This window comes from Dicentrarchus labrax, unplaced genomic scaffold, assembly GCF_905237075.1.
Source record: "Dicentrarchus labrax unplaced genomic scaffold, dlabrax2021, whole genome shotgun sequence".
NCBI lineage: Eukaryota > Metazoa > Chordata > Actinopteri > Moronidae > Dicentrarchus > Dicentrarchus labrax.
The window spans coordinates 3,362,202-3,379,841 of NW_026136714.1; the positions used below are offsets into that span (position 1 = coordinate 3,362,202).

Below are 17,640 nucleotides of genomic sequence, written 5' to 3' on the forward strand. Positions count from 1 at the left end.
GTAATATTTCATATTTGCTATGTGAAGATATAGTGGAGCAATGGTGTCCTGAGCAGATAATGACAAGACACTCCCTCTGCCTGTGTTGCTATTGCAGCCTGTCTGTGGTTTGTTTACATAGCCAGTCTGTTACGTGTGCAGCTGAGTAGAGCAACTGAAGCAGCTGTTTCTCTCGTCAACGTCGGCAAATTATTATATTTATAAGTGGAAAGACTACAAAGACATTTTCTGTGAGTTTTATTTTTCTTCTGTCTACTTTGAATGAAGTTACACTGATATACACGGTAAAAATGTCTGGCTGTTTATGGTTAAACAAAAGCTCTATCCCTGTAGGACCCTGTCCTTAATGAGTTAGTGGCAAAAACAAGCTTTTAGTGGACGTACTTTGATGGACACATTGGTCCCCAAGGATTAGCTGCTGCCATTGCAGCCCTTTTCACATCTAACTCTGTGAATGAAGGGTTTATTTTGATCAAACCAGTGTTGGTGACTGTTGGAAGGACATTTTTGGTGAGTTTGACTTTGTTTCTGTCCCATGGTTTTGCTCTGAGACAATACTCTTGTGCAGTGGTTTTCAAACTGACCAAGAAAACCATGGGTTGTAGGGGGTCACCAAAAAAAGGAGGAATATTTTAACTATAATCACATTTTTTGGAAGTTGGAACTTCGAGGGAAGAAATACGTTGGTCGTTTTGTTTGACTGTACCCAGTTTTATCGTTAACTGACTATGAAGACTTCATTATCTTCAAAAATGACTCAGAGAGGATTCCTTAACAAAATTATCTCAGACTGGGGGTCTAATGAGCCTCAGTGGGGGGTCCTTGAAATGAAAAGGTCTGGGAAGCCCTGCTCTAGTGCAATTTTTTTAATATAACCTTTAAAGGTCCAGACAGTAACATTTAATAGGATCTATTGGCAAAAATGGAATATAATAATATTCACAGGTATGAATTCATACGTGTATAATCACCTAAATATAGGAATCGTTGTGCTTTTGCTACCTTACAGTGAGCCTTGTATATCTACAGACACCGTGGGTCACCTTCCATGGAGCCCGCCATGTTACACTGCCATGTTTCTACAGTAGCTTAGTACAGACTTAACCAAACAACGGGTCCAGATAGGGGCGTTTAGCAGCCACGGTAGGTTCCCCTTCATGGTTGGAAGGGGAGGGTGAAACGAAGGAGTTCCAATGTGCATCTACACCGCTAGATGTAACTAAATCCTACACACTGGACCTTTAAAATAGAAAATTGTTTTATTATGTGACTCAAATGATGCTATATCTCAGTAATAATAATAGAGCTAAATTAATAAACCATTAAGGGAAACATAGAGGCCAAAAAAAATATCTTCTAATATGTTGCTAACGTTTCTCCACTGTAAGGGCACATTAGAGGGCAATTGAGCACACTGGGCCACCAATAGGTTAGGTGCCCCTCTTTCATCTTCACCCCTGCCCTTACAAAGTCTATGACCGGCTCTGACCTTGAACGTTAGCTCATATTTACTTTGAATACCACTTTATAAATAGTTTGTAACACTGTTAAAAGCCAAAAAAAAAAAAAAAAAAAAAAAAAGCATAAGCGACACTTCATCCATTAATTGTACTTTTCTTTTCCTGACTCAGACTCCCACAGACCTTCATGCCTCCCTCCGCACAGCGCTCACAAATCCGCTATGGCAACAGGGGAAAAAAGACAAGAAAAAAAAAGGAAAAGATTTGACAACATGGCGCACTTTCCCTGAGAAAAGTTTCTCCTGAACGCCACACAGCTCAGTCTTTGCGGAATTTCCTCGCAGTTTGTCGACACTTGCGCTCCGACGTGGACTCGTTGGCCGACTTTTGGACTCCTCTTCATGCACAAACCCCCTCGGATAAGAAGTGAAGAAGGAGTGTGATGGGATGAGAGCGATAACCCGTCTCACAAACCAAAGCAGTCAGACAGGATGGAGAAGCAAGCGACTCTGAAAGAAAAGGTAAATAGATTAAAAAGCAACTTTCTTTATACACTGTCACACGAGCTGCCATTTTTTTGGTAGTCGGCACTTTCTTGCCACCCCAACTCCCCCCCAGAATAACGCTTTTTACCTCGCGTCCTGGACAGGAAATACCAAATGGCCATTCCTGCGAAAGCCTCGTAAAAAGACCTCTATCGATTTTCCAGTCATGCATACTGTACTGTGCTGCACAGTGGATGTGTGAGCGCTCCTGCAGCAGACAATAGTCCACATGAATGCGATATAAATGGCAAAGGAAGATCATGCACATTACAAAATAGACTGTAAACCCAAACCACATTTTTTTTTTTTTTTTTTTTTTTTGGTTATTGCATGAACTGAGATTGCACTGCCAAGATCCCACAGTGGCAGTAGGTTTGTGTGTATTGCCATGAGTAAATCCACATAATTCCCCCAACTGAAACTGAAAATATGCAGTCCAGAGTCAGTCCACACTATATTTGCCTTTTGGGTTAATTGCTGTCTCTTTGTCTTCTTATGGTTAAGTTGTCAGGGTGTCCTCTGTATTGGTGCAAGCTCTTATTATCTCTCCCTCTCCACCCTTCCTGCCCAGTGCTGCCCACATACAGTAGGCAGCCCCCCTCCCAGTATGTTGTACCAGATGAGACAACACTCACAGTTGACCTTCCTGTAAAATTACTTTTCTCCCTGGTCCCCGCTAATCAGCTGAAATCGGCCGGTGGAGTGTGTTTCAAGGGGAAAAACCTGCATGCACTCGGGCCCTGGAAGCACAGATCAATAATAGATGCTTCTCCTGACATTTCTTTGGGGTGCAAGCCTTTGAATGTCATCATGCGTGACAGTGCTGTCAGTCGCTGTGCTCCCTCAGCCTGTTTGTATGTATTTCTGAGAGGTGGGTTGCCTCTCTGTGGGACTTAGAGCAATAAACCCAGCAGTATGCTCTTGTTATAAAACCCCCGTTGCACACATCCCACTGGTTTACTGGTGATGTTGCAGCATAATTGATCTTTTACCTATTGAATTGGCTATTTGAGGTACAATATAAAAGACACTTTAAAGGTCCAGTGTGTAACATTGTGGAGGATCTACTGGCAGAAATGGAATATAATATCCATAGGAATGTTTTCATTAGTGTATAATAACCTGAATATAGGAACTGCTGTGTTTTCGTTACCTTAGAATGAGCTGTTTTTATCTTCAGACGCCACAGGTCGCCTTCCATGGAGTCCGCCATTTTGAAGCGCCATGTTTCTACAGTAGCCCTGAACCGACAAACCAAACACTGGCCTTAGATAGGGCCTTTCGCATTTTTTTTTACGAGTTTTGCGGTCACTTACAAACTTCACAACCCTTCCTCATTCAGAGGTCGTCAAATACAGACGCCAGCGGTGCTTAGTTAGTGGCAGTCTCAAGCTTCACCACTAGATGCCACTAAATCCTGCACACTAGTCCTTTAAAGTCCTGCAAGAGTAAAGCAGGAATTCATTTGTTTTGTTGTCATATTGTAGAAAACATATTTTTCTGGTTATAATACAAGAAAAGATGAAGGTCAAAGGGTGCAAGAAAACAACTGATTGGAACTGCTCTGTAACTTGATGTTGAATCTACTTGATACCCAAAGCCCTCTTGTCTGCTTCTTCTACTCCCTGCGCCTCTGGAAGTAATTACCAAGCCTGCCTTATCCCAGAATTCAGTCTGAGGAGGTGTGGTGAGAAAGAGGTATAATGGAAGCTGGCCTTAAAAACATGCAACCCGAGATGAATTTCATGATTCAGTAATACTCACCAAACCGTCCCTGTTAAATGGATGCAGCACTCATCTAATCAATCAGACTGTATTGGTTGGATGCAGTTGCAGTGAGACTTGAGTCAATATGATAATTGGTCTCGCATTCTAATGGTTTGCCTGCCAGTTGGTTCGGGAAGGTTTCATGTTGAATATGAATGGGAACAATAATAGATTTGGTCCTGCATTAATGCCGGTGGCCTTGCTCCAAGGCAGGTATTATCTTGTGGTGGTAGATTTATCAGTGTAATGAAGATGTCTTTATTAGGTTCAGCTTGCATTATTGTGTGTCTAAAAACTGCTGAATAGAAGATATACAGAAATAAATCTTTATTCAGACAGAACAACATATCCTGGATTATATTGGAAACCTTGTTTTTAATTTCAGGTCATGTCACAGTATACCCTAAAAGATAGATTGATTGTTCATTTAGTGTGTTTTAAGTCTGCCACTAATGTTCATTTTCATTGCTGATTAATCTGTCGATCATTTTCTCAATTCATCAATTAGTTGTTTGATCACTGTTTCCCAAAACCCAAGATGACATCGTCAAATGTCTTTTTTTGTCTGCAAACCAAAGATATTCAGTTAACTGTCATAGAGGGCTAAAGAAAATACTCATTTGAGAAGCTAATATCAGAAAATTTAGACATTTTTCCTTAAAAAATGACTCACAGTGATTAATTGATTATTAAAACTGTTGTCAACTAATCGATTAATTGCTGCAGCTCTGTTTTTTTTTATATTTCAGAATGGGATTTTTAGTGGACTTCCTATGCTGTCTATCTTAGTGTGCCTGTACATAAATATGTAGTTCATTGGTTATATGAGGCCACTTTATATGGATCACGTCCTCCCTGGACATTGACATTGGCTTGTCTTAACTGGAGAAAGCACAGGTGAAACAAACATTGTCTCCCTTCATTGTTCCAGAAAGCCACACCACAGAGCCATCGTGCACCTGGGTCCTGGAGCTGGCCAAACTAAATGGAGTTCAGCCATTATTAATGAACATTATTAATGAACGATTTGTTGCTATGACATGCAAAATGTGTTTGGTGAAAAATGTCTCTTCAGCTCAAAGGACTTAAGTGTATTTTTTCATTGCTTCTGTGGGAGAAAATGAGTCGCTCTGTCATACAGACGTTGCATGTTCACACATTAACATTCCTTCCTATTTTAGCTGCATGTTCTCTTCTTCTACTTCTCTATATTCAGTTTGTTACTGAGTTCCTTGCACAAGCACATTCCTGTCAGTTAAGCGTTATATTTTTCAAGTAGACTGATTATAGCTCTCTCACTCCTCTCTGTCTATTTCCCCAGCTTTCAATCTTCGGTTCACGGACGGCGTGCAGACCTATCCGGTGTGTTTCTGGAGACGGAGGGGTCAGGTATGGTCTCAGCAAAGCAGAGTTCATGGAGAAAGTGCAGCAGAGCAATGAGGCGTGTCAGCGTGGTGACTTTCAGGCGGCTGTTCAGCTGTACACTAATGCCTTGCAAGCTGACCCACAGAACTGCATCCTGTATAGTAACCGTTCAGCAGCACTTCTCAAACTGGGACAACACCAGGCGGCACTGGAGGATGCTGAAAAAGCTTGTGAGCTAAATCCCAAGTGGCCCAAGGTAAGTGCACCCAGCAGCTTAAACTATGAATAACCTTAAACTGTAGATCTTTTGTTGCAACAGTGGGACGACAAAGGGAAGAGTTATCTGCTCTCCTCAAGTGCACCAAGTGTCGTTGCCAGGAATCGTAAATCTCAAATCTAATTTGGAGGATCTGATGTCCAAATCAGTCTAACTTGAAATGTAATTATCAGGCTTAGCAGCATGTTTAATAAAAAAGGATAATTTAGGTAGGGATGTGCATCACCATCACTGAGGCCAATGCGATATGCATCTCGATGTATCACCAAGCACCTATTGTGATATGATTCACCACTAGTGCGATACAGAGCGATTTGATTCCAACATAATGCGATTCAGTGTCACACGATGGGATGCAAAGGATGCTATGCAATTCAGTATAGTACAGATAGTTTGATTTCTTTGGTTCTTCTTGAGAGGAGGAATCAGTCTCAATATAAAACGACTGGTCATATAATATAGCTCACATTTTTAAATAATAAAGGCATAGGGCCTCTTACAGTATATATAAATAAATCAGATTTTACTGAGGCAAAGATGTTAGAAACTTGAGTTCATCCCAAATTGAATCTGCATCTCATGATTGCATCTTGAACATTTATACAGGTGAATCTGTGAAATGTATAATCTAATAGTATATGATAATAGTACAGTAGCTAATACGGTAGTACTGTAGTTACATTACCATTTGTCTCACAACAATTAGATGATTTATCTTCAGTTCAAAGCGTTTCAAATTCTGATCACATTTTCACTCCTCAGTTGCATTCTTGTGGCCGTTGATCAATACAAAGTTTTTTCTGGGGTCTTGTGTTTGATCTTGTCTGGGCCATGTGGACTAACCTGCGATAGATTTCACATTACTCAGCCGCAGAGATCACTCGGAGACCAATTCCTCTCAGTGATAGAAATGCATTGATTTCATGATTTAGCATGGAGAGATACTTTTGTCTTTCGAGAGAGAGATTGATGATAATGTGGTAGAGTGGTATTGATGATAATTTGTCGCTACCAATGATGCATCAGCGGCCACCTCTTCTTTGATCTGAGGTCGTGTATCTTCGGATGCTCAGGTAGGTTTCCTCTACTGCAGAAATGTGTCATTGCAGTGAGACCTGTCACTTTTTATCACATTGATAATGTTGTGTGCTTGCTGCACTGTGCCGTAGTACATGTACTTTTCAATAGTAAAATAATAGTACATCTCTCATGAATCAGCGCCTGTTACACATCTAGTCCTTCAAGCACTTGCTGTTGACTGTAGTTCTTCATATCTTTGCTGTTATGAATATACAGTTGCTGTACAGCTGTTAATTTAGATGTGTTTCAGCACCATGCTTTTTCTGTCACTGTCACAAGATGACCAATTTTGCAGTCTCCCCTCCATGTTGTGTCTTCTCTCTCCGCAGCATTAACACAGAGCACATCTTGTTCATTCTGGTGAAATTTCATAACCCTCTGAGGCCAGTGAGACCAAACTATAATTGAAAATCACTGCCAAAATTATTCTCCTTTCTCCTCTTTATATGCTATCCAAGTACAATGAACTCTTTGTGGTCTGACTGGGGGGATGGTTGGCTTAATCTAAGCAGTGTAGCTCTGCTCATTCTTGGATTTACTGCCTGACAGCTTTGACTCTCGTGCTGAAGATCATGTTAGCAGACTCTGTCGATGTATTGCCTGACCCTTGTGTTTTACTTTGTAACAAGAGACAAAGGGATTAATACGTCTGTGGCTTTGACAATTATACAGAGGGTTACATGCTCATGTTTTGAATTAAGTTTCTTCAATCACCACTAGGGGTCAGTCATGTCAAACAGGATGGCTGTTTAAAGGGTTTTGTCTGGGTAGGACAAAAAGGCATTCAAGCCATTTAATGCTTATTTTATATTGGGTACAAAGAAGGCCTAATGTTCATCATGACTGGCTTTCATCTAACTGTAGAAAAGTAGAACATGTATCAACACTGCCACCCCGGAGAATTTGGTGGGATGTGTTTTCTGTACTTAGTTAATGTACAGGTGGAGGCCAGGGTCACAACAAATCAAATATGTGAGAAAAAAAACACATCTAGCTCAAAGTGTCTTATATCAATGTGCTACAGGGGATATGAGTGAACAGTGATACGTATTACAACTCCTGTATTCAGTTCGTACTGCCTCAAAGAATTGATTAGTAATGGTGGTCTTGACACTTGGCGTTGGCCTCAGGGAAAGAGAGCTTTGGCGTTGTGCAGTCCATCTGCTGTGCCTGGATGTTTGATGAAGGAACAGGGATTAAATCACAGGAGTGTGCTGGCATTCAGATCCTGTGTGAGTACATAATATCATCAATCATACCTCCCTATGACTGCACTTCTGGATTGGCCCGTCAAACAGTGACAGGCGTGGTTTTGCTGCCCCAAGCACCAGCGAGCAGCCCACCCTCCTGAAGCCCACAGCCAGCCCGTGTAGGAACCCCCTTGTCTAATCTGTCAGCTTTCCCTGATGTAAGTGCCAGAAAACACATTCTGAAAGAAGAAAGAAAATGTGTGGTTTAATGACCCAAGACAGCTTTAGGCCCTTTGTACCTCACCCTCTTACGGAATATAAAAAGCTTAAATGAGAACAAAATAGGGTGTCATTTCATAGACAAGGGGCGCACACTTGTGTGTGTCTGTTCACATTTTGTCTCTGTGAGCCAGGCTGGGAGGGAAACTGGGAGGAAATGTGTGGCGTATAATCAAGCTTCTTTTCATGTGCATGATTAACTTTTAAGTACAAAAGGAGTGATACTGCAGCAAACTCTTAAACTTTAGCCAATACTTTTTCATAGACGTGTGTAAGATGGAAAACATTTCTGCTTCGATTTCCTCTGAGCATTTTGTGATTCTCTGCTGCACCGCAATGGCTTCTTAGGCGTGTACGAGTGACTGTGAGGACAATACCCTCTCTAGATGGATTCCCTGTCTATTCTGCTCCTCCATCTGGTCCCTCCCTCTCAACACTGCTGTTCCAGTGACATGTTAAACAAACAGCCCTTTCTGCTATCACTCCCATTCTCCTGCTCGAGCACTGACAGGAGAGATCCCAGGGAGCCAAAAGACGACTGGCACTGCAGTGTCAGGGGGAACATCTCTATCATTTGCATATCTTCTGATTATAGGTTATGATGGTGCCTATCAAGGGTATTCTGTCTCCTAGAGTGTTTATTGCCAAAGTTGCCGCGACACCTTGGTAATGATGGTTAAAACCCATCACGCCTCGTTTCCCAGATGAAGCTTAAACATATTTTTTAACCAGTGCATACCATTACTTGCATACATCTTTTTATGTGTCACCAACATAAAAATGTCCCAGTGGAGGGACCTTGGATTTAACTGAGTGTTTGCATTGGAAAAGGTCATGGTGTGTGGAGTGCTGCAAGGCGACTTTAATTACAGCGGCAGCATATCCAGTAATTGTGTAAGGAGTGGATGCTGACACCCCAATGAGGCATAAAGCTTCTTTTTCCTGCAGTGCTGGGTGATGACACTAGCTGTTGCTGTAACTGTACACAGAAGAGGAAGAAAAAGAATTGTGTGTGTGTGTGATTTGAAGACCTCATCCTTTGCCGCTCTCAGCGCCACTCTGCTTTTCATGTGGATGAAAACCACTGGGGTGTAATGCTCCCCTGTTGGTATGACAGTCCGTTAAACCGGCTCTCATCTGATCTCGGTGTGTGTGAAGAATAAAGAACCCAGCTTTTGATCTCATGTGGCGAGAGTGGTTATAGCTCTTGTTCCTTTCTTCTTGCTTTCATTTGTTCCATCAGAAATATTTATCTCATAACATCTTGGTGACCTGTTCTATTATTTTGATGTTGTGAATAATGAACTGAAAACCTCACAGTGAAGCTATAGTAGGCTGAGACGTGTGTGTTTGTGGAGCAGGGAACATGTCTGTTTGTTTTAATGCACTCTGATAGCACTGAGTTACACACTAATTTGTGTGAATCCAATGTAGAGTTTGTATTCTTTTATAATATTTTCTTTGAAATTGTTAATCAAATGTCTTGCAAGGTGAAAGTTTTTAACCATCTTACCCAGTGGCTTTTTAGCCATGCTATCAGTCCACCACTTTGGTCCACAAATCTGGTGCAGACATTCGTGATTCCCAGACAATGTATCTTACTATTTACTATTATATACTATTTAAAATGTTTAAGTTGTCAACTTTTGCAGGTGAAGTTGCAGATTGCAACCAAGTAGAAACTCGCGAAAACCATGAAAGGCCCCTGTCTAGAGCCAGTGTTTGGTTTGTCTGTTCTGTTAGAATAAGGTAGTTAAGCATGGCGGCCAGTGGACCTGCTCCCTCTCTCAGGTGATTATATGAATATTCTATTCAATTTTATTACTATATATCCTCTTAAATGGACCTTTGACATCATCGTGTTATAGTTATCATTGTGAGCTTGGTACTGTAGCATGCAAACATTAGCTTTTAACTTGAGTACAGCATATTGTAGCCTGCTATGGCTATATACTCTCAGTCTTGTTATCGTCATATCTTTCATCTTCCCTGTTCTGTAGTGTGCAGTTGCAGATTTCAGTGATAATTATTCAATCTGAAAATTAACACTGCTGACCATATTCCCTCACCAGATACATAAAAAAATGTAAATAGCAAAATAAAATATAAATGAGACAAAATAAAAAATAAATGCAGAATTCTATACTGGGCCCATGATATATATAACAATGAATATTTATAATATCCCGTGATGCATATTTATGGTTAGCATGATTAGGTTTGATTTGAAAGAACTGAAAGCAGCTGACATCAACCTGCATACCTGCCCATAGTAATGAATAAATAGTTATAAAATATGAATGCACGTTAGTCAAGAGAGCACCGATAGACAGCAGAGACTCATTAAAATATTGTGCAGAGGAAGTGGCTCACCATGTAGCATTCTCTAGTCAAACGTATTGCTTCTTGCCTTTCCGTGCTTGTAAATTATTGGCTTATAGTGAAATATGGGGCACAGGAGCTCATCTGCAACAGCACACCCTTCACGAGATCCCTGCGACACAGACGAGGCACATCATGTGATTGTAATTGTCAGAAGTAATTACACATGGCTTTCTGATGTTTTCAGAGGAGCTCAAACTATTTAAAATTAAGTGGCGAGGCTGACAGAGAGAACAGAGGAGTTCCATGCATGTTGAAAAACAGAAAAATTTATGAATTGCAAACCACAAATGACTCGACTAATCATTTAGCAAACGTTAGAGAGGAGCTGGACAGAGGTAGAGGAAAATGAATGGATTTATTGGTATAAGATTGGTGGCTTAAAGGAACTTAACTCCAAAGTAAACTCAAATCTTTCTAGATCCTCCTCCATTCAAGTATTAATATAGATGTTGTGCATGACATTACAAGTGTATGTTTAGTAGACAGTGTCTCAAAACCAACACAGGGCATGAGATGGAAAACAATCAACTCTGATCTACACAGAAAAAGTGTTTCTTTGCCAAAAAGTATGTTCATTCCTTCAGTTTTTGTTATCTGTAATCTTAAGGTTTGTTGATTGTGGCTTTGTTGACCTTCTGAACTCTGCAGCAGTGTTTTTGTGTAAGAGGTCTTACGGATATACACTTATTATGACAGTATGCGTTACCTGCTGTCTCTCCTCATGAAGATCTGTGCTCTGGGTTAGAATAAGGTCTTCCCGCCAGTTTCCCCTCTCCCACCGCTCCGCTGCTGTTTTCCACCGTAGCTCCACAGCTCACCATGGAGAGAGTAGAGTCATGAACCACTAATAAGAGGGTTCCGTTCTGCTTCTACCCAGCCGAGGCTTGAACTAATGAACAAATCAAATGAATGGCATGTAATTATAGGCCAGAGAGAGCGGGACGGACAGAGGGTTGGCGCTAGCGGGCACAAACCTGAAATTATTTGTCTGGAAAATTTGTGAAATGAGCGGGAGCAGTTAAATTCTGTCTTTTTCCTTTAGAAGGCCGTTGTGGCTAGCAGTGCTGCGCATATGCACGGGCCATGATGTAGGGAAAGTGACCACACACACACACACACACACACACATACATGAGTCTGCTGTTTTGATTTGAACAGCACTTCCTTGGCAGCTATGTCATTCCTTACGCAGATGAGATGAAACTAATCCTGTGCTGCAGTTGTCTGTTCGGTACGCAGTGCTGCTCTCTCGTACTCGGTAGGTTTTCTTCTTTGTGAACATGAAATCTTTTGTTTAGTGTTTTGTATGCCATGTAATAGTGTTCAGTAATACGTGGCATCAATTTATTTGAGCTGCTGCATTGTGATGAACCTGATGGATGCAATTTGCATCCAAAATCACATCTCCTTCTCACTCAAAATTGAACACATCAACATCCAACACTTTCTGTTAAAAATCAGCTCACATTACCATTTTCTACAATGTGTTGCTGCTGTGTGTGTTGAATTGCCAGTGAGTAATACAGCTCAGGCACAACATGTAAATGATGCCAGTAATATGACTGATAGAATTTATATCCAGAATTGCGCTGCTATTTTCAGTCTGCTAACTCAATATCCTGTTGATGTGTTCAGTATTTTTTCCTTTTTTTCTTACAATTTGGAATGAGTGATTCCAAATCCTGCTTACCCGAGTTGCTGCGATGGTGGCCAAGTGGTTTTCCTCTCTGCCACCCAGGCGCCCCACCAAATTGTAGTGTTTAGTAAAATTTAATCTGCTTTCAAGACACAACCAGGCGCGCACACACAGAAAATGAAAATTGGCTCGTCTTTTCTTTTTTACAGTAACCATGAGCTCTGTACAGTATATGTCTTTGATGCTCTGCTGGATGCCACAAAGTTCACAAAAAATATGTTTTCAGTGTCGAATGATGTAATGTGGTTTGATGTGTGTGTGTGATGACCTCCCTCTCACCCCACTGCTGTCTGTCTCCAGACTGTCCGGGGGGCATGGATGAGTCAGAGCTGGGAGCTGATGTCACCGCGATTATAATGTGTCAGGGCCTTTCAACACCCTATCAACACCTACTGGCCAGCTCACATGATTTAAAGCCATCTCCTCTTAAAAATATTGGATCCAAATTCTGTGTGTATGTGGGCATTTCTGTTCTGGCTAATTTAGTCAGTAGTGAACTTTTAATGCGTGTTAGTTTTGCATAAATTTGTCTTTTTTGTTATGCCATTTTGCAGATAAGCTGTTCAGAAAATTAAATGCCTCTCTGTCCCAAAAGAAATAAACTGTGTCAAAGCCTAGGTAAGGACCTCAAACAAGAAACTTTCAATCATGTTAGAGAATGTCTGCGCCCTCAGAATGCTTTTTCCCTCCAGATACATCAATTGATTACGGGCTTAATAGCTTTTTGCTTGCTATTACATGGCAAGAAATGTCAAAAGGCCCAGAGAAAGCAAGCTCATTGCCATGCTCGTGGCATACCAGCTTGCCGCTGATAGTGGATCAGCTTTACAAGCCTGAGGAAATGAGGAAAACAATTGCACCCTGCTCCTAGCACATAACCCCTTGGGTTATACAAATGCTCTTTTTTTTCTTCTTCTGGGGGATCATCTCGCTGTCAGCATCATATTGTGCTGGCCCCTCCCACCTGGGACCTTGGCAAGGCTTGGTCCCCGAGACCTGGATGTCTCCAGAATTAGCACAGCCTGGCTCTGCTGCAGGGAGGAATCTCTCCCATTGGGGAAATGGGGTAGAGCAGAGAGCAACCTGCAAGAAGCCCATTAGTATACACTGCATAAGTATTGCAAGATGAATAGCAGAGCTGGGAGTTTTTTTCCCTCTCTGATCAGCTTCCTGAGCCCGTTGTCTTCACCTCTGAACTTTAGGTGACTATGGCATTCTCATTTTTCTCTTGTGTCAGTGCCAGCAGCTGTGTTAGATGCATACTATTAGCACAACGCAGATTTGAATAAAGAAAATTCATTCTGCTGATGCATAATATCACAGATGTATTGTTGTATCTTTCACCTCTTTAAGGAGGTGCAAGGTTTGGTCTGTGCTTTCTCCTTAATGGAAAGTGTTCCTCTCTTAGCTTGTGGTCTCATTCGTACAGCACCTATTCATGATGTAACCTCCTTCCCAGAATGAGTCATATGCCCTGGTTCCTCCCAGAGAAATAAATTGGTAGGGATAAAGGTGCCACTAATTTTGTTTCCAGGTGGCTGACTAGCATGTTTGGAGAGAATTATAGCAGTAGTTTGAGAAAATCAGCATCAAATGAGTTCTTAACTTCTGTTTTTGGGTGTGTGGCAAACACTTATATTGTTATCCAGTCAGATTTATGTGTCTTCAAGATCCAGTGTGTAAGATTTTGGAGGATCAGTTGGTGGAAATAAAATATAATATTCATAGGTATTTTTTCATTAGTGTGTAATCTTGGAAAATAAGTTTGTGTTTTGTTTTTATTACCGTAGAATGAGCCGTTTTTATCTAAGTCGTTTTTAGGAAGCTGAACCACCATGTTTCTACCGTAGCCCAGAATGGACAAACAAAACACTGGATTGTTTTTCACTAGTTTTGCGGCCATAGTAGCGTAGTAGTGTAGGTTCTCCTACATGCTTGGAAGGCTGAGCTGCATCTCTAACTTCACCGCTCAATGCAACTAAATTCTACACACTTGGCCTGAAATAGACAGTAAATGCATTGTGTGTATCTTTAAAGGGAGGCTCCATCTGGAATATATCTTGCCTTGTAGGCTTGAAATATGGCCCTAAAAAGTTTTTTGTCGCTGATGGAAAACATAAATGACGTTTAACATGAAAAAAATGTATTAAAATGTCTACACAAACTTCTCAGATGACTTCTGCAGCATAATCTTTTTCCTCTGCTCTCCAGCTGTATTCTCAGCAGTCATAGTTTACCAAAATATAGTAAATACACTGCTTTGAGGTTGTTATACTATGGTTGTTGTAACTCCTTCTGGCCCCAAAGCTGTGCCACAAATAGCATATTTATGTCTTGTGTGCATGCTGGTGAAGTACAATATTCATTATGGGGAGTCACATTGCTCTACAGCGCCATCAGTGGTCAACTCCACGTGGTAAGTGAAATAACAGTGATAAGGACATCGTTCCTCATTATAACAAATAGAAACAAACCACATTATTTTGCAAATCGCAGTAAACACCAGTGTAAAATGTCAGTGCACATTAATAGAACACATTTGTTCAATAATATCACTTAAAATCTGTCACTTTTTTATTCAGAAGCAATCAATTGATGCATCAGAAAAAGTAAAAAGTCCTATTTGTCAGCGTTGCTCATGTGGAACCAGAACATGAAATGTAATCAGGCTTTAGTTTAAGTATGACCTAATTTTGTCCATTAAGTGAGTTCTGCATGGTCACAAATTTTCTGTAATTACTGACTTAACTGGCATGTCGTGCATGATTAATGATAGATGATTTCTAATAAATAATGGATGTTTGGAAGGCAGTCTGGAACAAAGATTGCAATATGCACAATATTATGTTAACTTGCTTCTCTGATAATCTCAGATCTTTTTTCCTAAAACGGATAGCAAGGCCATTTAATATTCAAATCCAGCCCACTGAAAGATGGATCTTCTTTTTCTGTCTAAATGTCTTGGTGTGTAATGGCCTCCAGCCTAATCCATTCTTCTAAAGTGCTCCTTCTAGATTTCAGCCTCGTTTTTAGGCAGCTAAATTACTCACTTGTGTCAGGTTATTACAATTAGCTGTTTGAGTGCCTGTGCTGTTGTGTCTTACCTAGATACTTCCCTCTAATTCTTTCTCTCCGTAATGAGTTTTACAGGGAAATGCACCAGCGACAACAACAGCAGCAGCAGCGAAATGGAAGTGCCTGGGGAGATGTATTAGCTAAAAAACCGTGGAATGCAGGTGGTGTTTTTATGTGTGCGAAGTTGACAAATGACTTCCGTGGTTATGGATACAATCTCAGTATTTGACCAGAGGCTGAGCTGTTTCAGTTGGGCGTTAAAAATCTCACACACACACACTCCAAACGGAACTCAAGCGTGTTGTTGTTTTAATGAGCTGGACAATCAAATATACACTCAGTGACCGAAAATGAATCTCTGTTCAGTAGTACACTGAACCGTGTTTAGCCCTCATATGAGCTGGAACACACTGTGGCAGAAAGACCTGTAGCTTCCCTTGTTGAGGCAGTCAGTGTTCAATCTGTGCAGACAACAGTGTTTTACTTTCCTTTTAGCATAAATTTAATCTGAATTCATCTCCGCAGTGTTTGGTGGTTGGATCATCAACATCAGTTCACTTGAACGTTCCTCAAACCCTGCCTGAATGGTACAGTACAATGATACAAGATGACACGTATGATGATAAAGCCAGTGTACGAACTATACATTTGTAGTATGTAGGTCGAACCCTGTGACCTATGTTAGATTACATCCTGAGTCTACCATGCTGATGCTGTTCCGAGGGGGATTAGTCAGACCACCAGGCAATTTACGGATGTTTCTTAGCCCACAGTAAATGCGCTTTGCAACTTGAGATGAGCAAGAGAGGTATCCTGCCTGGTCATCTGCTTGAACACCTTATACACAAGTGCATTGCATTGTATGCAGGGAAGTGGTTGTTGGAATTGGTCGTGATGTTGACTCCATATTACGTCCCCCACATTCATCTACCAGGAGCCTTCTCCCACATAGCAAATGCTTTGAAGTGTCTTGTATTCTGCTCCTTTCATTGTACGTCTCTAAGATTGCTGCCTTTGAGAAGCGTAGCAACTATACAATCTCGGCGGTGCTCAAACCCACCCCCCTGGAAACCACAATCATGCCTTTTTCATAGTCAGTTAAATCATGATTTAAGCCTATTTTGTTAACCCATTCACATGCAAAGCATGTGTGCAATTGCTGTTGTATGCACCTGTTTATGTGGCTATACACATGTAAATTGAAAGTACCACTTCTACTGCAAGGGCAGGGTTTTTATTTTTCTGATTACTGGAGTGTAGATCTTTGCATCTGGAAACAAACATAATAAAATGGATTGGATTAACCAATAACACATATGAGGCAGAGTTGATTAGTCGATTAATTGATTAGTCAGTTGTTAGGATATTATTCTACAGCTATTCTGATAATCTACTTCAGTAATTCCCTCAGTTCTATGGTTCCAGCTTCTCAGATGTGAGGGCTTGATGTTTGTTATTTATGACTTTTAGTCCTAATGTGGTGTACTTCCTTAACCATAGTCCATTCTGATGGAAACAAGTCTTTCTGTGCCAGCCACCCATGTAAGAACGGATCTGTTACTTATTAGTTGCTACTTTGACTCAGGGTTAACAAATCAGTGAATCACCTGGTCCAGTGTTTTAGTGAAATGTAAAGAACATTATGTACCCCTGCTGGTCTACGGTGTGCAGCGTAGACTGCTAAATCTTTGAACCCTCTCTTGGCCCTGTAATCAGTACCCTCCAGGGGTCAGTCACCCAAGTGACAATAAAACACATTTTCTCACTCACTCTTTGTACATAACAAAGCAAATCCAGAAAATCCAGATGCTGGGTTGGCAGGACGTTCATTTTATATGCAAATACAATCAAGAAGGCAGCACAAAAAATGCAAATGAATTCGCTACTTATCGACCATTATACAATGGATTGTTAGACTAACTACTGAGTCCCAACAGCTCCTTAACCATAATGACTAACCAATCCTCATCACTAATGATTGTCCAGTTGCCCTGGGTAACCCCATTTGGACCACTGCTACCTCATATGCTTGCCCCTGTTGGAAACCACTTTTTGGAGTCTGTGTCTGTTGTTTGGGTATAATCTTCCATTTTGGCAAATAAGAGTGAAAAAGGGGTTAAGTCAAAGAGTAAAAAAGGTAAAAAAGTAATTGTATAATTCATATCTCTGTTAAACAGAAGATGGCAGCTAAAAAATGTGAGCCAGACAGCACTTGAATGTAAAATATGAATGCAAAACAAATAAGTGAATAGATTAAACATTTTCACGTTCACTTCAATTCATAAATACAAAATCCCTGTTATCCCTCTCGTTTATTGCAAATCCAGATCAGAAATGGCTCTACAGCAAATGAGTAATCTTAAATTGGTGTGCATAAATTTGTACATAACTTTATATTATTTCGCTTAATTAGAGACGCATAATCCTTTTTTTTTTAAACCAAGCTACCAAAAAAGTGTGAATTACTAATGTTAGTAATTATGTTAATGTTCCTCCTGTCTAACTTGATACAGAAATACCA

At 40.7% G+C, this 17,640-nt stretch overlaps 1 protein-coding gene and 1 long non-coding RNA gene across 3 annotated transcripts in view; one reads left to right on the forward strand and one right to left on the reverse strand.

Annotated features, from left to right (window-relative positions):
* Nucleotides 1-222: 222 nt before the first annotated feature.
* On the reverse strand, nucleotides 223-2,168 carry LOC127376116 (uncharacterized). The gene is made up of 2 exons (XR_007887487.1): nucleotides 2,094-2,168; nucleotides 223-1,969 (listed from the first exon to the last, which is right to left on the reverse strand). It is a non-coding gene; the product is annotated as an uncharacterized LOC127376116 (long non-coding RNA).
* The window catches only part of LOC127376114 (tetratricopeptide repeat protein 28-like), a 164,074-nt gene continuing 148,286 nt past the window's right edge, over nucleotides 1,853-17,640 (forward strand). For both annotated transcript variants that reach the window (XM_051422708.1, XM_051422709.1), the window contains exons 1-2: nucleotides 1,853-1,981; nucleotides 5,094-5,393. In XM_051422708.1, the coding sequence (XP_051278668.1) occupies nucleotides 1,952-1,981; nucleotides 5,094-5,393 (330 nt within the window). In that variant the 5' untranslated portion in view covers nucleotides 1,853-1,951. The remainder of the gene's footprint in view (nucleotides 1,982-5,093; nucleotides 5,394-17,640) is intronic.